This window comes from Trachinotus anak, unplaced genomic scaffold, assembly GCF_046630095.1.
Source record: "Trachinotus anak isolate AG129_WGS33_773 ecotype Australia unplaced genomic scaffold, CSIRO_AGI_Tana_v1 ptg000002l, whole genome shotgun sequence".
Lineage (NCBI taxonomy): Eukaryota > Metazoa > Chordata > Actinopteri > Carangiformes > Carangidae > Trachinotus > Trachinotus anak.
In genome coordinates, this window is record NW_027273853.1 from 7,260,764 (window position 1) to 7,286,866 (window position 26,103).

The 26,103-nt window shown below is 42.2% G+C and overlaps 2 protein-coding genes across 5 annotated transcripts in view; both read left to right on the forward strand.

Annotated features, from left to right (window-relative positions):
* Nucleotides 1–469: 469 nt before the first annotated feature.
* On the forward strand, nt 470–13,457 carry LOC139630071 (transcription intermediary factor 1-alpha-like). 3 transcript variants are annotated; one of them, XM_071493162.1, is made up of 18 exons: nt 471–1,398; nt 1,583–1,701; nt 2,018–2,165; nt 3,424–3,556; nt 3,938–4,054; nt 4,662–4,776; nt 4,993–5,139; nt 5,339–5,453; nt 6,502–6,878; nt 8,209–8,343; nt 8,434–8,539; nt 8,632–8,707; nt 8,956–9,088; nt 9,977–10,329; nt 10,537–10,672; nt 11,599–11,673; nt 12,126–12,281; nt 12,370–13,457. In XM_071493162.1, exons 1-18 carry the CDS (start codon nt 1,107–1,109, stop codon nt 12,607–12,609), a joined length of 2,973 nt encoding a protein of 990 aa, XP_071349263.1. In that variant the 5' UTR covers nt 471–1,106; the 3' UTR covers nt 12,610–13,457. The 3 variants fall into 3 exon arrangements, with proteins under 3 accessions (XP_071349281.1, XP_071349263.1, XP_071349273.1); XM_071493172.1 differs by having other exon boundaries at nt 472–1,398; nt 8,650–8,707; XM_071493180.1 differs by lacking the exon at nt 12,370–13,457 and having other exon boundaries at nt 470–1,398; nt 11,634–11,673; nt 12,126–12,200.
* A 2,743-nt stretch (nt 13,458–16,200) lies between these two features.
* fbln1 (fibulin 1) overlaps nt 16,201–26,103 on the forward strand; it is a 31,240-nt gene continuing 21,337 nt past the window's right edge. Inside the window, exons 1-7 of one of the 2 annotated variants that reach the window (XM_071493204.1) lie at nt 16,201–16,419; nt 19,675–19,783; nt 21,456–21,585; nt 24,370–24,529; nt 25,402–25,464; nt 25,556–25,642; nt 25,868–26,005. In XM_071493204.1, coding sequence (XP_071349305.1) covers nt 16,365–16,419; nt 19,675–19,783; nt 21,456–21,585; nt 24,370–24,529; nt 25,402–25,464; nt 25,556–25,642; nt 25,868–26,005 — 742 coding nt within the window. In that variant the 5' untranslated portion in view covers nt 16,201–16,364. The remainder of the gene's footprint in view (nt 16,420–19,674; nt 19,784–21,455; nt 21,586–24,369; nt 24,530–25,401; nt 25,465–25,555; nt 25,643–25,867; nt 26,006–26,103) is intronic. The other variant, XM_071493215.1, reaches the window with a different exon arrangement.

Consider the following 26,103-nt stretch of genomic DNA (forward strand, 5'->3'; position numbering starts at 1 on the left):
AAGGTTCATTTCACCAGCAGATGACATTTTAATCCCTCCTATTACACAACCTTGTGTAAATATTGTTCAGCTTTTCAACACGCTGTGTTAAATAATAACTAGGCAGGCTCCCATTAATAGGCTATTGATGTTATTTATTGGTGTTGCTGTTACTGTTGTGATTATAGCAGCTCAAATACACATAATTGAAAACAGTACCAAAATTATTGAAGTCATACACATTTCTATAAACAAATCTTTACAAACTGAATGATGGTCACTATGTCTCTAAGTGGAAGTGTATTACACCCAGCCAGTTATTCTGTTACCATTACACTTCCAATGAATTTGTATTAAAATGAGTTTGAGTTGATTTAGCATATAGTTGAATGTATGTGGGCTGAAAATCACTTAATTTCCAAGAAAGTAATTAACGGCTCTCACAGGATAGAAGTGATTTAAATGAATAATAATTGTCTGAGCACACACTATAAGCATGTGGGTAGCGGTAGTGGAGCGGGTGTGCTTTTCCACCCATCACACGGATGACTTGCCACGGCTTAACGCGATGGAAGGTAACGTTACAGGAGGAGTAACGCAGAGGAACCTGACTGATTAGCTACAGTAACGAGAGTTTTTCATCTCATTCATAAAAGCCAGTAATTGGTGAGTAACACGCCAACTCTCAGGGTGACAAACAGACTGGGTGCCGCTTCTAACCTATTGTTAGTTCTAATATACATCTATAGATATATGTATTTATATGTATGTTCTAACCTCTCATCCCTCAGCCCGCGCCTCTCCCGTCAGAGCGCGCGCTGTTTTTGACCCCACCCCTCTCGCGCCGCAACGAGCGCGTGCGGTGCAGCTTGAGCAACGCGACACCCTCGCGCGGAGGCATCGCGTCTCATCCTGCGTGGGTTCAGGCGACGGGAGACCCACGAGAGGCACCACCCGTGGACTGTTAATGCGCGGGCAGCGTGGAGAGAGGGGGCAGAGGGGGGTGCTGTCCACGCCGAGGCTGTAGGAGGAGAAAGCGCAGTGTGCTCACCTGTGGGGGTACAGCCCGTGTCCCCACACACACCCACACACCCACACACACACACACACAGATCGAGCCCTGGAGGATGAGAGCGCAGGACATGGGTGGACGGGCAGAGCAGCGGGGGTCCGGGGACGCTCCTGTCATCGTCGCTGAGAACGAAGCGGAGAGCATGCCGGTGCAGGAGGGAAAGTCAGGCGCAACCGGCCACAATTACCTGGACACTTGCCCCTTTTGCCGTCTGAACTTTCACAGCCGAGAGCCCAGACTTCTGCCGTGTCTGCACTCTTTCTGCAAGAAGTGTTTACCTTCGCCCTCCAGGAACCTGGCCTTGACAGAGGCGCCAAACTCCCCGGTTGACAGCGCGACCAGACCACGTGAGTCACTGTGTTTACAAACATAAGGATGTGAAAAGGCATCGCCCTGAAATCAAGACAGGAAGTAACATTTCTGCTGTGTGTAGGGGCATAGACTCTACTCACAGGTGTGTGTGTGGACCCGTACCTATAGATATCTGGTGTCCTGTGTAAGTTATACATGTGTGTTCCTGTCTGATTCCAGTGAATGTGATCCGCTGCCCGGTGTGCAGGCAGGAGTGTATGGAGGTGGATGTGGTGGAGAACGTCTTTGTGAAGGACTCAGCAGAGGCTCCCAGCAGCACCGTGGAAAGGACACTCCAGGTCAGTGACAAAATGCATTACCATATGGGGGCAGCCTTGTTGCTAGTTTTTAGGGTAATGGCTGTAATATTCCTGCAAGATGAGCAAGGGCAGCTTGTGCACTGGGAGTCTGAACTGAGGAAATCTCTACAGCAGACCTGTGTCCCCCCCTGTGCATAATACATACACTCAAGGTGCTCATGCTTAAGAGGAGTTGTATATATATTTTTTTATTGTTACAGGGAAGATTTTATATAATTTTTTTGATCAAACAGGAGGTAAAAAATGGTTTCATCTCCCGTCACCTGCCTCTGATGCTTGTCCCATCTGTCTGTAGCTCTGTATGACCTGTGACGACAACACTGAAGCTGCCGGGTTTTGCGTGGACTGTGTTGAGTACCTCTGTGCCACATGTGTGGAGGCGCATCAAAGGGTCAAATTCACCAAAGACCACACCATCAGACAGATGACAGAGTTGTCACAAGGTATTCTAGCATAGGTCCTTATTGTCTGTGAAACACTTGGTGCTTGCATGATTATGGGATCAGTGCTGAGGATGTCACAATGTGCTCTGGGTTTAGAGGAGTTTTTTTTTTTAAGTCTAGTAGAACGGATTCAAGAGGTAAATGCAAGACAACTTAATGACCTCTCTTCTAGGGCAGTCCATTTCATGTGACAGAGCATACAGTAGGGCTGCTGTATATATAATCAAAATTGCTGTATGGCCAAGTGCAATATCCAAATCACAGGAACTGCAAAAAAATATATATATATATCACAGGAGCTTCAAATTTTTGATAAAGGTATTCTGCCTTGTCGCAGCAGTGTTGTGTATTGTTAGCACCATTAGCATTGTGGTGCTACAGAGATGCCCCAGCCTACAAATCTTATTTTCCAGATGTAAGGGGACACGCTTGTTTGGTACAAGCCCCAACAAAAATCACATCATTTTTGATTTTTTTTTCAGTGAGAATGAAATGTAAAAATGATCATTCCAACTGCCAATAGTGACTCATATAGCAAGATCTGCCAAAAAAGGATTTCCTTTTTTTTTTTTTTTTTAACAGTAAGTCAAAAAATAAAATATGCATAGGCAATATTTTGGCTTTATTGCAATATTTTTATATTCTTACAATCTTGACTGCTGTTACTGTTGTTTGAAATTAACTTTCAAACAATAATCTCAACTGCAAATTGTGGTAAAAGTAAAACATTGCCCCCTTTGAGTATTTTAATGGCCTGAAAAGTAAATACACCATAGAAAAACATGATCTTAACCAGTTTTAATGCAATACTGTGACACTGTGAGGCTAATTTAACACATAATCACCCAGCTAAATAATCGGGCACATTCATTAAGTAAAGAGGAATTTGGATTGTGTGTAAAAAAGCAAAGACCAAAGATGTGTTAACAAGGGCTTCAAATATTACTGGCCTGAAAGTTACTGTACATTTGGAAAATGACCTGCAAGAATTTCTGTGTTTTCTATGCAACTAATTCACTAACAATAAGAAAGCGTACAGTATATCTTGGAATGCTGCACTTACATGCGTCTACTTTAGTATGTTCTATCTAAGTCTTTGTCATTGCATCAAATGAAATAATAGACAGGCAGTACTTTAACCATTAACATTAAAAACCTGTGTGTAGTCCAAGCCCAGCTGTCCAAGCAGTGGATGAACAGATGTTGTTTGGTATCTCAAATGAAGGTGTACAATGATGAGACCTCTGCTGTTTTCCAGACGTCCACAGTGTGTCGACTCAGAGGCCGATGTTCTGTGACATCCACAAACAAGAGCCGCTGAAGCTGTTCTGTGAGACCTGTGACCAGCTAACCTGTCGCGACTGCCAACTGGTGAAGCACAAAGACCACAAGTACAGTCCTGCTTTACGGATTAATGTCATATTATGTTAATATACGGGTTCATACACCTGTGTAAAATTCTGTTTTGTTTGACATTACACCTACAGGTTGTACAGGTTAGTGTGATTAACAAATATAACTGAAATTTACATAACCCACATATATCATATATATTCTCATACTGAAACGCTCATGGTTGTCATGATATGATTTTAACCCTATTACCCATCTTTAATGTGCACTCTGCTGACGTCTTCTCAAGCAGGACACTGTGTATCCTGTTTGAGGAGAGAAAGGGGTTAACTACAGTAGCAGAGCAGAATGCTGATATTATGTACTCAACATTCACTCCTTACATTGGATGCACTGACTTACAGCTCTTGTTTGATTAGTTACCAGTTCCTTGAAGATGCTTATAAAAACCACAAACAGCACATGGAGTGTATGACCCATCAGCTGCAGGAGAAGAAGAAACTGATTGAAGAGGTGTCAAACTCCATAAACAATGGGTATGTATTCCCACATACCACAAGATTATACATGGCAGAAAATGCTAAATGTAAACAAAAGTTGGAGACAGTTTACAGAGCTGTGTGAAAGACATTTTTGTCTTTAGTATGACGTCTAGTGGCAAATTATTGTAAAGCTGAACACACAGAGACAGGACACAAATGCAAGACTCAAGACACTCAGTAGGTTCAAATAATAATCTTAACTTAGCAAGCAGGTTTTGTACCGAGGAAGACAGTCCAACAAAGCAACAGTTCCAAATGGGCCGACTGAAGGCAAGGTAAAAAAAAACCCAGAAACACGTCATACATGGCCTCACTAGGAGAACTCACACGTTGGGAAAAAGGCTGGAAGGCTGACACAAAGTGAACAATACGAACTGGCACAGACAGAAGGGAACAATGAGACTAAAGACTCTGGGGCCGGGGAGACAGTGAGACACAGGTGCAACCCATTAGGGCGGGCTCAGGTATTCACACGGGAGGGCAGGCAGTGCAGGGACCGGCGGAGATGTGATAATTATGAGATGTCTCCAAAATGTGCTGTTTGATACTTCATGTCATTTGTTGAATTTGAATATTTTATTGACAGTTGTATGTTTTGCAGACTTTTTCAGGTTGATCAGAATCGAGCATCTGTTCATAATGAAATAAAGAAGTCCATCTGCAGTTTGATTCTGGAGATAAACAAGAAGGGCAAGATGCTAGTTAATCAACTTGAGGTATGAAAAGAACCTTCTGAATATATAATAAACATAACAAAAGCAATGATATTTATCGGTTTAACCGCATGATGTAGATCTTAACTTGCTGTGGTGTTGTTTCCAGAGGAACATTACTTGCTTGCAAGCTCAGTCGACTGTCTCACCCTGAGGCCCAGAGCACATCCCCTCCAGCTGTTTGAACACTGCAGATACTCACTTATTCATGTTTTCCAGGCTGTAACAAAGGATCATGAGAGTGTCTTGCGAAAACAACAGGAGGACATCGGCTATCTATCCAGACACCTGGATCATGTCATCAACTTCACCAAATGGGCCACAGCCAAGAATGGGGGCACGGCCCTCTTGTACTGTAAACGTCTGGTGAGGCCTGCCCCGATCATTTATCCACTCAACAGTATCTCATCACGGTCTTTGTTTTCTCAGCGTGAAGCTCAGCTCAGCACTGAGAGCCTGTTAAGACCCTGGTCTGTCTTGCACGTGATGAAGTGGGAGCATATGCCTTTTGTAACACACAAGTGTCCTCATCTAAAAATTATTAATAACATCCCTTCTGTTGCAGATTCTGTTTCAGATTGGAAACCTCCTGCGGGCTAAATGCAGTACCTCATTTGTACCACAGAGCACTGTGCGCTTCCAGTGTCGATCCTCTTACTGGGCCTCAAATATTGATCTGGGTAAGACATAAATATATTTGATATAAATGATATCATATATGATGATATAAACATGGTATTAGCTATAGATATTAGTGTCTGTTATAAGAACTACTTCAGAACCTTAGAGAATGGATTCCTTTCAGTCAGTTTTTATGTTGTTTTATTTGTTTTTGATACTTTTAAAATGCAAATTTTACTCTAGTGACTACTTTGATATTATATTGTTAAACATACGCTGTATCCTGATTATCTATTATTATTTGACTTTTAATACCAAGTGATTCAACAGTTATAGTCTCTGAACCACAACAAAATGGACTAGTAAACATGCTACACACATGCTATGTATCTGGAAACTGCATCTGTAGAGGTTTTCAACCAGAAACCAGTCCACTTTGTATTTCTCTGTTTTCCCAAATTGGCTTTTTATTGTTGTTTGCATAGAGGGATTTGGGACTTGTCATCTCATCAATGCAGAGGGCAGCAGGTGCTTGATTCTGAAATAGAATAAATTTGATGTTTTATCCATCACTGCCGCCTTCTTCATGCAAATCACACCAGAGATTTGGTGGTTCTCCCTTGTCATGTGGGTGAAGGAGGCTGAATTGAGGATTCGGAGCTTCAGGGGGTTTAACGGTGGCAATTGCAGCAGTTGGAACTCATTTAAGCCTGACAAATGTGTCTGAAATATGAGCTTAAAAGATTATTCTGTTAGCTGATTCGTGGAGATGAGGAGCTCTTTATTTTGGTTTTATGTCACTGTAAGTTAAATACTCTGGGTTTTGGAATGTCAACAAGCCATTTGAACACCTCACATTGGTTGATTAAATAATTGATTGCATAATCGATAACTAAATAGATAAAAATATGATTAGTTGCAGCCCTACTTGACATGTTATTCCTCCCTTAATACTGGCCAAAACTTTCCAAAACTTTTCCTGTATCATTGCCCAAACCTTCTCTTTCCCAGAGTTCTCAGGAGGAGTTGTGTCTGTATTGTGTATTTTTCATCCCTACTTGTTATGCTCATCCAGTCTCTGTATGTGTGTGTGTGTGTTTCCTTCAGGCTCTTTAGTGGTGGAGAGTGTACCAGGCCACCAGCTGGTTGGTTTTCAGGGTATCCCTCATCAGCTGTCCCACCCTGGGCAAGGCCCCCCAGGCTCGCCCCACAGCTTTGCCATGGGAGCTCCCCATAATACTCTGGCTCAGCTCCAGATGCAGGTGGACAAGCTGAACCCGCAGGGCCACTGGCAGCCGCAGCCGCCTCCTCCACCGTGGACATGGTACCAGTGTGTCCGACTGCAGCGAACTGTCCCAGGGCCCCTGCAGGGAGGCTCTCCCTCCCACAGTATGCCCCCTCAACCGGGCCGTAGATTCATGGTGCCTCCTCCCAGCCACATCAGCCCAACTAGCACCTTATCGAGCCCCGGGTTTACGCCCCAGGTTAGTGTGTCTTCTTGTGTGCACTTGTGTCCGTTTGACTGACAAGCTCTCTTAACAAGCAGCGACAGCGGATGGCATTGTCCTAAATAGAGCTGACAGCCTTCACATCCTGGGCAATTTATGTCTTTCCTTGTCAAGACGGATTTTAGTCTTGGATGAGCTCATGACTCAAAATCATAAAATATAACCGCTAAATCTGCGGGAAAACAGCAGCCAACATGTGACAGAGGACGAACCCAAGTTTCCACAAGAAAGGGTCGATAGTATCTCGTCATCCAAGTTGTTTAGTCTAGCTCACAGGGTGTTTTGGTTCCAGCTCTGAAGTATAGGCTCATTCACAGGACAATACTGGCGTGTGAAGTGCACACATAAGGCATGTCGTACTGATATGAACAAGCTGTTACAGCTGCATAATGAACTCTAAAATCTTCCCTGTGGTAAAGACATATATACTGCATATTGTGTATACTTAAAAATAGTCTAGTGGTATTCTCAAAGCGTGCTGTAGTCACGCTGTAGTAGGTTTTAAGATTGTGTTGTGTTGTGTTGTAGCTTAAAGAAATTTAAGAACTGACAGGCCTATGACTATAAATGCTTCTATTTTTGTCAGCTTGTTTCACAGTGTAATGGTTCAGCTGTAAGTGCAGATTAATTTGAGAAATGACTTCATAGTGTTTGTGTAACTTTAATGACTAGAAAAGTTGAGGCAAGTTTCAAATCTCTGCAAATTAATTTTAATGCTCTTGTGAAATAAATTAAAACTAAAGCTTTCCTGAGAAGTTTGCAGAAACTGACAACAGCATATCCATGAGTCCATAAGCAACACCCAGAGTTAGAGTTACAAAATAAAACGTTTGTGTGGGTGTGGATTCATCAGATTTTGTTAAGTAATGTCAAGTAAATTAAAATAAAAAAAACGTTGGTGGCAAATGTTTAATGTATGTAGGACCTGTGTTGCTCATTCAAACAGGCCTTTAAAGGACAGGACCTTTAAATTGTGATTTGACGTGATGTGGAATTGCGTATTGTCCATATAATATTTGGTTTCATGCATTTTAATGGAAGAACAGGATTAACTGTGCCTGTGAGGTTAAAGCTACAGTGGATAAAAAAAACCTTTGTTCAGTTTTGGCTGAATCTTTTTTTTTTTTTTTTTTGTTTATACTTTCGTCCCACAATCAACCCACACAGCCAGTGACAGGGTAATGAAAATACACCTTTTCATCTCCACCTCCATCAGCACATGCTTGTAGATGCCGACAGGAATGTAACCTGACAATGGTTGAAGTATTTTTCTCTATCTTTCTGTGCCTCCCTCGTTGGTCTGTAGCCTCTGAGGGGGATGGAAAGTGGCTCCAACTACCAATCCAAACCGATGGACATATTCTCCTCTTCACCTTTGTACACCCATATTTCACCACTGCCCATCAATGGTGGCGTGAGTTCGTCTCAGTCACGACAGACAGTAAGTGAGTCCCTGTGTTGATGTGCCTGAAGATTATTATTATTACATTATTTCTGCTGTGCAGTGACTGACAGGCACTGCTGTGTTTAGATTGAGCCCACGTATCTGAACAGGAGGAATGACTCAGCTGGTCCGGTGTATATGCTGAAACCAAACTATCCCCAGGGTCTACCGCCTTCTTTGCCACACAGAAATGGTACGTCTGTGTCATTTTGTACTTTTTGTATATTTTATTGGTGTGCAGACTTTATGTATTGTTGTGTTGTTAATAAATTAATACGCAAGCAGATTTTCATTCTCCCCCAGTACAAGGACAGCAGATTTCACCAGGGTATGCTGCTGTCTCCCAAGTGGAGAAACCAGGGTAAGGGGACAGCTGTACACCTACACACGCACACACACACACACACACTCACACACACACACACACACACACACACACACACACACACACACATATACACACACACAGACATACAAAAGCACAGATTTCTCTCCTTGTCTAGCCCTGAACAGTAGACTACTGCCTCAAAATGACCCCAATCCCCTTGTGCCATTGGTCTCTCCAGTGAATTTCGCTTTATTGTGATTGGCTCTCACTTTGTTCCCAAGGACGGTTTCCTGGAAACCTCCAGAAACACAACAGACCAGTGGAGCGATGGGCTCAGCTGTGAAGAGAAGACGAAGGTCATCACCAGGGCCTATCATCGTCATCAAAGATGAGCCAGAGGACGACAGTAGCTATGTAAGGAGACAATAAATGACTGTTAGTTATTACAGTATGTCATATATAGATATGACTTTTGGTCGATACTTTTATCCAAAGGTGTCTGCATTTCTTAACTGCATTGGACTAACTCACAGTAAGACTTTAAAGAAAAACTGTAGTGTATCACAGCTTGGGTAGGAATTTTGGCCATCAGACGGTTATCACAGTGCACGCACCAGAGTAATTGGGGACATTTGGAAACAGAGGTTATTGCTACAGTGAAGTTAGACGAGGCAAGAAACCCTAAACGGTTAGATGGGCTGTAAACAAGCCACCAGCTTTGCCAGATTATCTAAACATCATTCTCTGGAAGTAAAACCAAAAGTGAGGTCACCTGAAATGTCAGTAATAATCCATTTTTGTCTGTGTGTAGCCACAATTGTGGATATTAGTGTAGGTCAAATTTGAACCAAAAGTTCATTGTGTAAACTGTGTCATTTAAACAGACAGTTTAGGTTACCATTTTACTCTTTGCCTTCTTTTTTGGCCAACTTGAAGGTTGTTTAAAACATTTACAGTCTCCTGACTTCTCATGTTTCTCGCCCCATCTGTTTTCTTTTTACTAATGTTACCACATTCCCAGATCTTAGCAATCAACTTGGTTAGTGCAGTGCTATTATTACCAATAGAAATGCTGGTCCAAACAACTGAAACTAAAATCCAGTTTGTATGAAACCCAAATCTCCCTTTAAATCTCTGAATGTGACCGTGCTGTTGACCTTTATAGCCATTCAGCCACACCAGAGCTCTGTGTGTAACAAGGATTCAGCTTAGTGCAATATGTCATGGATGAGCCCATTTATGACATGTTGGTTACTGTATTTTCAGGGCCTCTTTTTATCTTGTTATTTTTGTGGATTTCAGGTACAAAACAACCAAAGAGCCAGCCTTCCTGACAGCACAGGTGAACACCCGCAAAGCAGTGTCCAAGGTGAAGACAACAAGGTCCCAAGTCCTCCTCAAAGCACAGACCACAAACCCATGAGTCCTTCAAAGCCTCCGAGCAGCCCATGGGACCAGAGTAAGATGGATGTTCCAAATCACATCTGTTCACTGCAGGTAGAGCAGCAGGTAGACCGAGACCAAGCTCGGCGGGACGACTCTGATGGAGTCTTGTGTGCTGTGTGTCAGAGCGGAGGAGAGCTGCTGTTCTGCGATAAGTGTCCCAAAGTTTTTCACCTCACGTGCCACATTCCAGCTCTCCTCAAAGCTCCCAGGCAAGTTTTTTTTTTTTTCATCCTTGTGTTTATTCAAGTATTCAATGAATTATGTTTGCCAGCTTTTAAGAATGAATCTGATTTTGACAAGTTGTTTTTGCATTTTGGCAATGGGAGGTTTTCATCTGACAGCAGCATGACGCACCTGCTAAGGTACGTTCCTTTTTACTGACTTCTGCACTGAGTCTCTGGACTGTGTGTTTTCAGTGGGGAGTGGTTTTGCTCTTTCTGCCGTGACCTGTTCGTGCCTGAGATGGAGTATGACTGTGACAGCAAACCTGAGGCCAAAACAGTGAAGAAGGAGCCCGACTCTGAAGGAGGATTTCCCCCAGTGGACAAACGAGTCAGTATTTTTTCTTTTTTGTGACAGTAACGATTGTGGATCTATAGTGCTTCTGATGTGACATGGTTAGATTGCCGCAAAGTTAAAATAAATGTTTAGCATTATCAGGTAAGACGGAAAGTTCCAGCTCTGATTTCCAGTTACTAAACTCCTTAACTTTATTCATCCCAAGCAGGGCAGATAAAAATGTGCATAGCAGAGCTGTAACACATATCATTACAGTGGCATAAGTATTGTCATTTTAAAGTGATGCTCCTCACTTTTGGATATCTAGATGTTATACATATATTTAACACCTCACCTCTGTAGATATGAAAGTTTGTAGTTTCATCCACAGGCTCAGTCATATTTTCTTCAAACATGGTAAATGCTCAAATTCTGTCTCTATACTGATGTACCACCTTTTGGTGCTTGTTAGTAGATGTGTATGATAGTGTGCACATGTTGCAGCGCTCTCCAAGCTCCAATAAGAACGAAACTTGATCCATGTGTAAAGTGGGTGAGTGTGTGATACTCATAAATAGATTCGGGATCAGTTTCATAAGTCAACCTTAATAATTGTTTGCCTGGCAACCTTATTGTCTTTGCTGTTGTCTAGCAACTATACTGTGTAGTTTAAGAATAATGTTTAATGATAATAGTATCTGAAATTGTGCAAGTTTTCTGTTTTTAATACAATGGTGTTTAAAATAGTGTATCTGAAAAGCAGAAAGTTGCTTGATGCTGTGTGTTGCAGTGATTAAACAGCTAAGAATCAGTGTTCAGCCTGACGCAAAGCAGATCACAGTCAGATGAATACCAACATGGTACTCAGGTCAGATTCACATGATCACCTGAGAGGAGACTATAGATTGGAGATCTGCGTTTGGTTTTCTCAGTTACCAGTTGACATTAAGTCAGATGGTTTTTTTTTTCTACCACTGCAGAAGTGTGAGAGGCTGCTGCTGTACTTGTTTTGCAGTGACCTGAGTTCAAACTTTCAAGAGCCCGTGTCCCCCGCGGTGAGTCTGGAAGCATTTGTGACTTACAGAGGAAAAAGTTCACAGGATTAATGTCAGATAGAGTTACAGAGACTGTAATTTTAATGATGTGTAATATGCAGTATTTATTAGTAAAGACAGAAAAACAGAAGCAGGTGTGTAAATATGCAGAGATTTGTCTTGCTGACACAGAGCATGGAGCATTTGTTATTGCACAGAGTGAATTAAAATGAACAATTATAGCCTATAAACTGTACGTTGCAGCACATAAAAGCCCATATTTGTGTGCAGCACTTAACCGCACAGCCTATTTCTGGCTTTTTAACCGTCACATAACAAAATTAGGTACAGATCCATTACCTCTTGTGCACAATGCTGACATGTGAAATATTAGATATTATTCATGATTTTACTTTAACATCTGCCCATGAAGTTTCATTCTTGTATTATCTCTCCCTTTCTAAATACTGTAGGTATGTGCTAATAACTGGCCGACTATAAAGGGGCCGAAGAGTCTTTCAGCTGTGAGAAAACGACTGGAGGCTAAGCAGAGCCTGTGCTACCAGAGCACAGCAGAGTTTGTATCAGACATCAGGCTCATCTTCGGAAACTGTGCAGCTCTCAGTGAGGTACAGTGTTTGCTAAAAGCCCCCATTTATCGAGCATCATTCAGTTCTTGACACCTGGCAGTAAACCTCTCTTCTGCTTTCATGTCAGACCGTCACAGAGGTCACTGTGGCAGGCAGGCAGCTTATGGAGCTGTTCGAAGAGCACCTGAGGACCATCTTTTCTGACCAAACCTTCCCAGAAATCAAACACGAGATGATACCCGCTGCCCCGCCCTACTCTCAAGTCGCGTCTCTTGACAATATCCCCCAGCTTGCAAAGCGCCAGGGCACATGTTCAGACTCCCAGGATGCACCAAGCAGTCCCAATGGAGAAGAGGGAGTAGTGTGAAAGCACAGATCTTCTTAATGGTTTAGATATTTGACAACATTGCCATCACCAGCCAATATGTGGTGTGTAAAACTTTATTACAAACATTTATGACACAAATTCAGGTCACTAAAATGTTTTATATGTTTTGTGGTGAATCGTACTGCAAACAAAACTTATGACACACATTTTCTATGTTCTGGACTAAACTGTGTTAGAGCCATAAACTATATATAAAAAGATAACAATTGTTGGATTAATACTAAAATATCTTAATTAATCAGACTGGGATTTAATATCTGGAAGTGCATACAATACATGCAGCAAATTCAGACACTCACAGTGTACAGCTGATGGTCACCAGTCTTGTTTTTTTGTTACATGAAAGGTTTTAGTTCTTTAGTCTTATTACACTGAGCTAATCAATGGTGTGGGCAGATCTCCTGTGTAAATATAGCTGCGATCAGAGAAAGGATGATAATCATGAGCATTGATGTTTGTGGTTTATCTTAAGTGGAATAAGATAAGTTACCAGGCCAGAAAAGTGAAAACATGTAGAGAGTCAAAGCAGTTTGATAAAACCACTGACTGTTTAAGATGTTTTTATTGTCAAATATTATCTGGTCTGATTTGTATGTTTTTTTTTAACATAGTGCAGAACTGCAGATTTAATGTTGTAAATGTTAATGTGATGTGTCATTTATTTACAAAGTATCTATTTATTTATTTGTTTGTTTGTTTATTCGTTTATAGTAGAAAATGATTTTATCAGATTTTATTGTGAAGGACTAAACACATTGCATATCTTTCAATGTGTGAGACTTTTTTCCAGTATTACTTTGAATCAGTTAAAGCGTGTCTTCTACACACTCAGCGTTTTGAAGCGTTTTCTTTTTCCAACATCCTGAACATTTGGCCATGAACATACCTGCATGCAAGTCAGCTTGCAGTTGTTTACAGTGTACCCTGAGATATGATAGCTTCATTCTGGGTAAAGATATAAAAATGTTATTCAGAACCTTCAGCTTATAACTGCATGTCAGGGGAGTCTATTAACGTCCCATTTAGAAATAATAACGTATTATTAACCTCAACTTAAGCTTTATAGTTAAGCAGGGCTACTTTCTCCTTTAACACGTTTCTATAGCTGAGCTGAGAAACAGAAACAGCCTTTGGGCCCCTCAGTTTGCCTGGGTGTGTTAGTGAATCTCTGCTGATTGACACAGACGTGGCAAGACAAGCTTTGCTGAGCTTCAAAGGAACTGTACCACCCCACCCCACCCCACCCCCACCACTACAAGATTAACACTGTTTGAATGCGACCTCAGCCGGTCTAATTTCCTCCACCTATGAACTGGGAGGTCAGCTCATGCTGCTGTTTCTTGTTAAAACCCAAATGTAGATTGGAGGTGGAGAGGAGGAGTGAGGGTTGGTAGCTTGTGCAGGCGGGGTAAGATGTGCTCTAACCAGCCCAGGTTGGAGCCTGGCACTGGCCTGGCTCTCATGTTGGGGCATTCTTCATCCCTTATATGGCCTTCAGGGACCTATATCTCTTTTCTGCGTTACACTAAGGCAAAGATAAGATTAAAGACTGGTCTGCAGGAAAGGATGCACTCACTGTTACATTAGAGAGGGGGTTGCCACATCCTTGACTGTTCGATGTCTGCAGGAACCTTATCTATGCTGCCATAGTAACAGTCTACTCTTATCTGATTTCCATTCATTTTGTGAAGGTTTTAACACTGATTCGCAGAAAATATCTTCTCAAGTTATGTCGTCCGTTACAATAAACACCATGTTCGCTGGTGTTGTTGTCAACTGTGGCAGTGTAAGTGCAGATCTGTGCTTTACCAGGCAACAGAAGAGTGACAGATAAAAATAAAAGGCGTGTTGTTCACTGTGATGGATTACACAAGGAAGACCTCTGCAAGCTCATTTTTACGCACACATACTCATCGTGGGATGTTTTTAGAGTAGATTTATTCAAGGAAATGGATCCAGGATACACGCATTGAAAAAGGCAGTTGTATTTTGTAAATGAAGAAGATAAATAACAGGATTCAAACTTAGATCCTCACTCCCCGTTACCCTTAAGCAGTTCTGCAATAGTGATAGTGAATCATATTGAGAAATAATAAGATAAGTGGCTGTCTGGAAGTCAAACAAGCACCATTCTTAAATGTATAATTTACTTTTTGTGGCAAATGTAATTTTTTGGCAAAAAATGCAAAACACTAGTGTCGCTGTTTAAAATATTCTTCATCTTCTTGCCAGGCCTCTCTTATAAGACTGCTGCGGTGCACTGAAGAGCACGCAGATTGAGACACAACTCATCACACACTACACTTTTACTGTGCAGTTACCCATTTATAACTGCCATAGACTTGCGGGCTTCCCTGTATGCCTGTGGTGTCCCAATATCAAGTCCTCGGTGATGTTTCTAGACTGGCTAGACTGGTGGTGGAGACATATGGCTCTGATTAGAAGATCATTTAACCTCTCTCTGTCACCATGCCCAGAGTCAGTAGACTGATTGAATTTACAGAGAGCCTTAGTTGGTACAAAATGTTTATAATGCAGTCTAGCAATTATTTCTCTGCATCTTGCCAATTCTGGTAGACTTGTGTGTGTGTGTGTGTGTGTGTGTGTGTGTGTGTGTGTGTGTGTGTGTGTGTGTATGTGTATGAGTGTGTGTGTGTGTGTGTGTGTGTGCGCGGCTTGTTTATGCCCGGCTCTTCACAGTTCATGATCACTTTGGCTGACAGTGAGCCCACATCTGTGGCAGTCTTGCAAAAGCTTTAATTTATTAACTTTTTAAGGGAAAATGCCTCATTTTCTTTGGTACAGCTGTAAAGTTTAGTAGCTAAAGAGAAAAATAAGCTCAGTAGGGGGGCTACAGGGGCCAGTAATACCGCTGTGCAGATATCAGTGAGGAATCGAATATAAAGGGGGGATGCAACAGCACAGAGCCAGGTTCCAGTCTCATCTATCATCTCCCTTAAGGTGCAACAAACCCAAATGTAGCAGTGAATAAGTGCAGTTATTGCAGACAGGGTAGATATCCAAAAGGTTTCAAGGCATACAGTCTGGACATAGCCACAACAGATTTTTAAAATACCTCAAAACCAGCTCCAGATGTTGAGTAATCAGTACAATCATTAGTCACAGACAGAGAAGTCTACTTTGCTATTGATGGGAAGACAGTTTCCAAGTATGCATGCATACTCTGCAGCACAGTAGCCGAAGACACTTGCAGTTCCTACTGTTGGCTGTGCAAGAACAGTGATGGCAGCTCCCTCTGGAGTATTTCAGCTCTTAGACTTTCCAATTAATATCAGTCCTATAAAGCATTTTAGAAGGACGTCAGACCTTAAAAATATCTGTGAAATCATGCCTGTCAAATTACTGTATAAACTCACTTCTGAGTATTACCAATCCCAATACATGTGTTTACCTAAATACATTTTTTAATTGTTATATACTATAAAAGAGCTCTTGCTTTAACTTGAAAAAAAAAAACCCCGCTTTGATTAGTAATGAGTCGGTGTCTGTGGCCCCAGCCCGCCCCTCACAGTGCCATAATTAGACGCTCATTCCTCCAGTCACGCTGCAACTGCGACTCACAGCTCCATCACATCCACCTCTCGGACTCTGTAAAGGAGCACTGCTGCTTATTCACACAGCCTGCAGAGAAAAAAGAAAACAGCAGCTGGAACAGCTGAAAGCGCTCGGACACCTACTCTAAATCAGCATTTGGTCGAGTCTCCCTTCATTCAATGGGTCCGCATGTAGTGCTGCTCTGCTCCCTGTTCGGAGTTCTGCTTGGCCAAGGTAAGTCACCTCCCGGAGAAACTGCGACGTGACCACTTTTAATTAGCAAAGCCACGCAAACAGTGGCACCCGTGGATGACACTGGTGTGTGTAAATGATGTATTTGCGTGACTTTTACAGGGTGAAGTTTACAGTAAGAATCAAACTGAGACGCGGAGAGGGGGTGAATTTGTCATCGGACTAGTTGGGACATGTGATGAAAGCTCAATTTACAAAGTTGGGTGCTTCAAAGTGTCTGATCTGAAAAGAAGTAGGCTTGAGTGATTTCATTATGTATGTTATAGCCTACCCGTTGTATTTATTGATTTTTTTATTTCCTTTTTTTTTTTTTTGTTTCCACTGTTTTCCCTCTTACATCACAGGAAATGATATAAAGTGTGTGCAACTCTATGCACAATATTCGCATAATACATTTTTATGTAACATATCAAAAAGTAAACTTTAACATCTTTAACTTTTTCATTCATTGCATTGTGTTTATGCAATAGCCTAGATTCAACTTGAGATGTCACATTACATGAAGAGAATGCAGTTTCACAATAACTTTAAGTAGGAGTTCTCGCTGCCCTGGTTTCTGTACTTCCTGCCCTGTGGGCCAAAGGCCAAGTGCCTTGGTATGCTGTGATGCTGTGTCAGAATGACCAGTATCCCACCAGGCCATGGTGGTCTAGACAGACGGGTGTGATTTATACTTGAACGCCCACAGCAGGGTCATCAAGGTGTAGGATGAGGCATATCCAAATGCTCATGGTCCCCTGGTCACACATGGAGCAATTTTCACAGTCAGCAGGGGCCACTTTTTTTCTAAGCTCATTGCCCTCATTGCAGGGGGGTGGTGTTACATGACCAAAGCTCCCAGAAAAAAGACCTGAGACCTGATCAAAGAAGGAACATAACATTAGAATTCAGATAGACAGATAGATAGATAGATAAATTGAAGCCTTGAGTGAAGCCTATGAGAGAGATGCACACTTCTGTTGTGACGCCTGGCCAGCTCCTCAGTTTGGGCGGAGCTCCACCACTGGGCTCATTAAGCCTTGTTTACATGAGGCGTCTAGACGCAGGCGAGCCATGTGCTGCTCTGCCAAGACAGAATGGCCCTCACAACCAGCACCGCTATCCAAGATGGAAATCAGCCCTCCCCAGACAGACAATGCATTACAGAGACACAGAACTGTGGCAAGCTGCATCTAGACTGGGGGACGGCTGAGCCTGGTTTGCTTCTTTTGATAAAACAGCACCACACAATTTTAAGGCACTTCTGCTCTTTCAATTTAGGTTTGCAAAGCAGCAGACAGTGGTGGCGTTGGAATGACTCTGTGATGCTTTGTGGGTTTGAGTTAGTTATCAGCTGAGAGCTACTGTGGGGAGAAATCTCCAGAGTATGTAACCAACAATTCCTGTCATTTATAGATATAGAATATGCTTATCCTGTCCCGGAGAGAAAGATTAGGGGATTAGCTATTTTGTGGAATCTGGAAAGGTGCTCCTTGGATGACTTTCAATACAAGTCGAGTGTTTTGGCAAGAGCATGTTAATTACTGGTAATGGTCATAAACAAAAAAAAGAAAAGAAAAAAAAACTTGGACTACCTTTGCAGAGTTAGGAGAAGTGCTCTGTGAGGGTGTTTGACACTTGGTCTTTAACACCTTTATGTGAGGCATTAATGACATGCAGGGCAAATCCATATAAACATATTTTATATTTTTGCAAGAAAAATATTTTGCTCCTGTCTCATTGCAACATCATGGTGTAGCCGTGCAGATAGAGGTCTTTAACATTCACAGACAGAGGGAGAGACTCTGAGAGGACCTACTTGGTAGGCCCATGTGAAAAGCTTTTAAAATGCCATCTCATTTCATCCAGCTGCTACAAGGTTTATTGGCCCGAAGGATTCTGGGATGTGCCAGACTTCCAGAAGTCAGTAGTGAGTCAGCTAATGTGGCTGCCTAGTAATAAATCCTCTGTCCATATTCCCTCCATGCTGCCAGGTCAATCATCCTTCGTGTAGTAGCAGTAGTCACAGTGTTTTAATTCTGTGCTTTGATTTCCTGCAGCCTTCAGACAAACAGTCATAGTCATCCTGCTCATATAACTATTCTGAGAAGTTTCATTATAGTGTTTATCAATGCAGAAAACTGTTTGTGATGATGACTATTCCTGCTCGTTCCTCATCTTTGATTTAACGGTTCTAATAAAATTCCTCTTGCCCCTCTGGGAGAAAGCAGCAAGTCTGTAAAACTGAGGACTGTTATTCCAGACACTTGTCCTCCCTACCTAATCTAACTCACTATCTGAAGCTGCTGACTCCTGCCAGACGTGCCGTGTCTCAAACAGATGGATTTCTTCAGCACATTTCACAATCACTATTCCCAATAATTCAGAACATTCAGTCACTAACCAGCAACAACTCCTCTTCTATTACAGTAGATCAATAAAGTTTATTTTTCGGTGAGTTTGTTTTCTCTCCCTTTTTTTTTTTTTTTTTCCCCCGGGGGACTTATTGTTAATAACAGTTTGGCGCACCGATCCCTGAAAAAAAAAAAAAAGTCCAAGGGGTCGATCTGCCAAAGCTATTTCATGTTTGGCAGATCACACCACAAACCGCAGGCGAATGAATGTACTTGATATGATTGCGTCGGCTGATTGTTTACAGAGTCGAGGCATTCCACGCTCTCTAATCCACATGAATAAACAGCCAGATGACCACAGAGTTGGTTGTCCTCCAGTTAAAAACAAAAAAGTCCCTCTTGTGTCTGCAACAACATATCCATCATTCATTGTCTTTGGCAAAAAAAAAAAAAAAAATCTACAGGCAGTTTAAAGTGCCAAACAGATTTTAAAATTTATTTTTTCATCTTTCAGAGGATGGAAGGACACTTGCCTTTGAGGACACTGGCAAGACTCTTTTGTTTGGGTTAGATATCCAGATTTGATCATTGTTATTTACCTAATTAGCAAAAACAGTGTGTCAACAAATGACAATGCTTATGACTATGCCATTTGCTAGTCGTGAGCAGCATGGCAAATGTGTTAACCACCTCATGTGTATGCAGGCAGGTGTGTTGCCTGCGGTCTGTGTGTCTGCACCAGTCATTATCTACACGGGGGTCCCCTGACTATTGGCGATAATGCCAGATGATGCTTGAAAATGCCCTGACAGGGAATGGGATGTGCACAAATTTACCAACACCTGTTTTTTTTAACTGGTCACAGATGCAAAAACGTACCTAGCATTGTGTTGAATGTTTGCAGGAGCAGAGCAGATCTCGATAGAGGACTGCTGTAAGGATGGACAGAAGCGTGGCACTGATAACGAAGACTGCGCCTCCCTCCCTCTCATATCCGAGTCAACCACGTGCAGGTAAGCAGGCACCGTATGTGCTACATTTTCTATCTGCACCACAGAAGCTCCTGCAGTATTGGCCCAGAGGGATTTGGCCTGTACCATCTATGGGGGAAATGTCTGTGGGCCCTTAATAAAAGATTGTTTTACCTTACTCCCATAAATCTCCAGGCACATTATTCACTTCACGTGAGAGCGGGAAACACTAATAGTGATGGGATAATAACAGGTCTGCTGGTAACCCAAGAAGGTGTGCTGCCACAGGTTCAGGGCCCATAAGCCAGGGAGATCTGCTGCTGTGAACACTGATGGCAAACACATTTACCATAGCCACCCTAAGTGATCCCAAATTTGTCTAAATTATAGTGTGAGGGGAAGAGAGGAAAAGGGCAGAGGTTTGTGGGGGAGCAGGGTGTATTTGGGGGTGGAAAAGGATGAGGGGGGGTCAGAAGAGGGGCTGTTTCAAAACCCAGGAAATACCTTAGAGGTGAAATGCGACATAGAGGGAGGATGGAGAGAGGCAATAACAGGAAATCTGAACGATTACTTCAGACACCAAAGGAAAAAAAAAAAGAAAAAAAAGAAAGTACAGAAGAAAAGAGAGGAGAGAAAAGAAGAGAAAAGAAAAACAGGAGCGCGACTGTGCCCTTAAAAGGTTCTGCAGAGGAGGTGTGTGCCTTGACGTGAATTTGAGATCCACAGTGGTTTATGTGGAAAGAGATTTCTGGTAAGAGTTGATAAAGAGGCTTGTTGGAAATGAGAGAGGAGATGTGAGGGGGTGGCGTTTGTGCTTTCTGTCTTGTAAAATTGCAGCGAGAGAGGCAGCGATCCAAGCCAGACAGAAACAGTCACCCGCTCTTAACTGATTGGACTGCGTAAACAGCCAGCAAAACGCTAGACAATACAATGAAATCTGATCTAACAGAAATATTAAGTAACTGATATTTTGTGTTAAGGGCTGTGCCTCTTCCACATAATGGTTTTAACACTGAAGCATGCAGTGCTTTATTGATTTCCACAGAGATATACATTTTCCTTCCTTTCAGTGAGCTCAGAGGTCAAGGTCAGTTCAAAGACTTTCTGCCACTCACTTTTTGCTAATAGAGATGTTTTAAATCCACTGGTGATGTTGCTGAGCCCAAGCAAACACATACGTACTTACAGCTGTTAGTCAACCAATCAGTGGCCGACTGTTCTCTACTCTCACAGGACACGGCAGGCTTGTCTTAAGGGAGTGGTTTGTCTCAGTGATATCATTATAGGAGTAAGGCCTTCAAAAAAAGCCACTCTTCCACCATGAGTAAGGACATGTGGAGGTGGGCAAATGTCAATCTTGGGAGTGAAAATGTTGGTTTAACTCAGGTCTAAAAGAGCAGGAGAAAGGGCCTCAGGGAGTGCTGCTCAGCCCAGTTTGAATCCAGTGATGTCAGCGTTGCGAAACACACTAAACTTCCATTGAATCCGCACAGGGTTTACTCATCCCACTCATCCATGCATTTTTAGTGTGACAACTCTGAGATCCCCATCAGGCTCGCCTCAGGCTTATTTTAAAGGGCTACACTTTAAGGCAGGGTTGTTGTGCACTGATGGGGAGGAGGGGATGAGGGGGAGTTGGGGAGTTGGTTATTGATAGAGCTGAGAATAAATGCACCACCTGTGTTTTGCATTTTTTTTTTTGTCTTGCCGACAGGGTGGTGCAGGAGCAGTGCTGTGTAACAGTGCTTGAGGACAACATGTGCACCACTGGTATCAACCTGGCCAAAGACCAAGGAGCCTGTGATTCTTTATTCACCAGCACCTGCGAGACCAAGACTACAAAGGTCTGTTTGTACCTGGACGTGCGCCTACATTCACAAATGATTGTGTATGTGTTCCTCACTAACTGGAAATCCTGTAACCACAGACAAAAAGAGTGAATATATAGTAATCACTGTGTGCACCAAAAATCTCCCGCTGCTCAATCACTGTTCAGTATATCACCCTGCTGGACAGCCAGATTGGAGGCAAATGATTGGTGAGAGTGATGATGTGTGTCTGAATGTGTGTGTGTGTGTGTGTGTGTGTGTGTGTCTGCGCCGCAAGCAGGATGAGGCATGTCACTCCAGGGAGGAATGGAGCTTGTTGCTGTCAGATAGATTATAAATTCTGACTCTCGAATCTTCCTCAGGCTCAAGTCCAAGCACATTTGAGCCTCTCTATGCTTTTATTCCCTCTCAGTCCAACCCTCTGTGTGCCCCTTTATTTTCACAACATACTGCAAGTCAACACATCTCCAAGATAAATGCTTGGCAATACGTGGAAAGGAGGGGATGCAAGTTGGTGCATTTTCTTGACAGGATGAGGTTTCAGTGGGACAGCTTGTCTTTACTTGATCGTCTGTAAAGTGCAAGTAGTGGCTCATACTTAATGGTCCAGGTAAGGTGAATAAAACAAATGATTTATATCTTTGAGAAGGAGGCTGTTTGACACGTTATTTATTTGTCCATTGCGTCATTACATTTACAATATCTAAGGAAACAGGACATGGCGATCAGTCTTCATCTTTAACTCTCAACGACAGCCAGGAACAGTTTGCACAAACTGTAATTGTTGTTTATCTTTAACATTAGGGCACAAATTTGAGAGAATAGTCCTAACCTATAAAGAATTATTCAGCTTTTTAGGTAAATAGGCTTATTTGCTTTCTTGCTGAGAAGACGATTGACGCCACTCTCATGTCTTTACTATAGCTATGGAGTTACAACCAGGAGATGGTTAGCTTAGCTTAGCATTAAGACTGGAAGCAGAGGCAAGAGCTACTCTGTTTGTGTCCAAAGAAAATATTGTTCCAACCAGTGTAAAAACACTGGTAGGACAGTCGTGCACCTAATCTCCATTAAAACAACAACCTGTTTAAAAACAAGACGCAGCATGATAATTAGTGAGCTTTAGAGAAGCTAGTGTGCAGATGTTGTTAGCTGTAGCCAGAGCCAGGCTGCCTGTTTCCTCCTAATGCTAAGCTAAGCTATCAGTCTCCTGACTCCAGCCTGGTATGGAAAACACAGACTTGAGTGTTGTATCAATCTGCTAATCTAACGTAGCAGATCAACAGCATAGTTCATTCTTTAACAATGAAGTTGAGTCAATATGTGTCACAATGCAAGTTTTTTAGATTTTGGCCACTTGGGGGCAGTGAAAACAAGCGGTAAACACCAATCACCTTTTTGTTGATATAGCTAACTCGTTAGCAAACTTTTCCCTTTTTACACGTCCTGCTGAAACAGAGCAGCATTAACATTTTGTGGGGTCGCATGGTCAAGTAAGAGCCTAAGTCCAATGTTTATTCTCCTTTCCGTTGTTTCCACTCAATCCTGTGGGAAATATGTGTCTCAAGAGTTTACAAGCTAGTTGCTAACTTGGTGCTGAACAGATATCCTAGTGAGCAGCAGGTTTTCAGAGCTTTTTCACTGAGAGCAGCGGCCTGTTGCAGCAGAAGAGAGCGGTGAGAGTGAACCAAAACAATAAAGTTGTGGACTGTAAAACCAAAACAGTGACCTGAAAGACACCATGAAGCTCTGTAGAGTTGAGGGGAAATTCTGAGTTAGGTGATATTTCGATATTTCTCTGTGGGTTTTAAAAGCAATTGCTTTCAAATTACACATAGCCCGTTGTTGTGATTTGTATCATGAAAATATGATTATATGCTGTAGATTATAGTTTCTCCCCACTTTAAATTTGTTTTCAGCACCTTATCTATTAGTTTCTCATCGTCTGACCTGCCCTGATTTAATTAACTTTGCTGAGCTTTAAGCAAATTACAACCAGCACTAATTATATTCAGGATAGGATAGGTCTGTGTGTTTGTGGGCGCAGTGTTGAACTTGTCATATCCAGCTACTACACTGTTTACTCTGCACTCTCCTGAAAAGTTTTCCTTTCCTGAAACTTCCTCCAAGTTTTAGAATAGTCTCTAGGCCACACAAGCATGTGCCCACACATAAACAAACACACACAACACACACACACACACACACAGAGTGGCAGTTAACGACTTCTGGTAAGAGCTGCAATCTTTGCAAGACTTATGGCATGTGTTCAGCCTTGCAATCATTACACCACAGACTGTCAGATTTCAGGTATTATAGCATCATTGCCTAAACTGAGACACAAAGACATGCATCCCCCACACTCTGCACCTCTCATCCCTCTCCTGACATCACCAGGCTGCTGTAATGATTGATTGACCGTGTTTCAGCCAGAGGGGTTGATGATCACCTCATTACTGTCTGCCTGTCCGTCTTTAATACTGACTTACTACCTGTCTGTCCGTCTGTGTGTCTGTCTGTCTGAAACCATTCAGTTGGCATGTCTCATCAGTCAGCCTCCTTTTCTGTCCAATCTGGAGTTTTAGTGTCTGTCTGTCTGAGTTACCTCATCCTCATTTGTCGGTCTAAAAGTCTGTCTCGTTTACCTCAGTAACCATGCCATCCCACAATCGCCTTCTTCTTGTCTACATTTTAGTTCAGGTACACGAATTCCTGACATAGTGTTTTTCCTCTTTGTTCTTAATAAATTTTTCAGATTTACTTGCTATCTAATACTGTACTGTATTGTGTCCTCTGTAGATGTGCTGTGACTGTTGTCTCCTGGGGAAGGCGACCCAGGAGCAGGGCTTACCCTGTGATCACAGCCTGTCTGTAGGCTACCAGTGCAGCCAGGTGTCCCGGGCCTGCTGCGTGTATGGAGCCTCAGATAACCAAACAGCAGCTGCAGGACAAATTGAGCGTACGTGAAAAATTAACAATCATGCCGAAGGCGCTTTTTTTCTCACATTTGTTTGTAGCAAAGGGTTTTACAATAATCCAGTTCAATTCACTTCAACTCATAACACTTTATTTGTCCCTGAGGGGCAACTTGCAGAGGTGAGTAGAGTTACACTCCCACAGGCAGCACAATACAGGAAATTGAAAATTAAAATTAAAACCAAAAAATGTAGAAAAACAGAATGTAGTGAGATAAAACATGTGCAAGACCACATACAATTTCTCTAAATATTTGAGGATGAACATAAGAGAGAAGAAAAAACAGTTGGAGAAATCAGAGCATGACTGGTGTTGTCAAACATAAGGCCACACTGCCCCCTGGTGGATGCACGTGGTCACTGCCTTTAGCTTTCACTGGAGTTCACGAGTGATTACAGTCAAAGGATAAATGAATCTTTTTCCTCACACCTACACACAAGCAGCTCAGGTTCAGCCACACAGCAGCAATTGTTTTACAACCAAGTGCTGCTGAAATGATCAATTTATCAAGTGTTTATTTGACAAACAGACAAATAAATTTCAAATTTATGCAATTGCAAATTGAAGAGGATATATTTTATTTAATTTAAACTTATTTATGATTTTAGGCAGGATTTGTGTTGGTGTGGTCTAATTTGTTTATCAGCATTTTGACATAAAAATCTTGGTTCTCCAACAATGGTTGACATTATTGTGTAAGCAATATATTGATTGTTCAAACAGATTATTGATTTTTTATTATTTGCCACTGAAAAATCTTTTTTGGATGACATAAAGCTGCGCTTTAAGACTTGATGCATAAGGTGTTAAGATGTGAGCATATGAATAAACCTGCTTTATTTCTCCCTCACACAGAACCAAACAGGGATGAAACCAACACAAATGGAGACAATTCAGTTTTAAGTGACCAATGCAAAGGTATAGTATCACAAGCCAATAAATCAGCTTTTACCCATAATGATTTAACCATGGAAGTGCAGTGATTAGCTTGTTTGTGTTGCTTTTTCAGGGCAGTGTGCTCATAGGTGTGTCGGCAATGACACTTGTGCCTGTTTAAAAGGCTACAAACTCAAACCAGATGGAAAGAGCTGTGAGGGTAAGTGGCCTTCTGACATTTCTCCAACCTCCAGTGTGAAGATTAATAAATTGATAATCAAGACTCTGCACAGATAAATTTGTGTGATAAGGAAATTAGGTGGAGCAGACAAATGCATATATAGTGTTTATGGAACAAATTAGGGCCTCGCTGGGAAGAACGAAAATGTGAATCTCCTCTCCTCTCCTCTCCTCTCCTCTCCTCTCCTCTCCTCTCCTCTCCCAGATATCAACGAGTGTTTGCTGGGAGCCAGCGACTGTCGGGCAGGAGAGCGTTGTATCAACACAGAAGGCTCATTTCGTTGCCAGAGAGAGGTCAGCTGCGGGACTGGCTACGAACTCACTAACAGCAACAACTGCAAGGGTCAGTTAGAGTGTTGAACTCACAGTGTGGAGAGACACTTTGAACATGGATAATGTAGGTCTGAGTCATGTTTTCACTGTGTTCATTTCTTCCTCCAG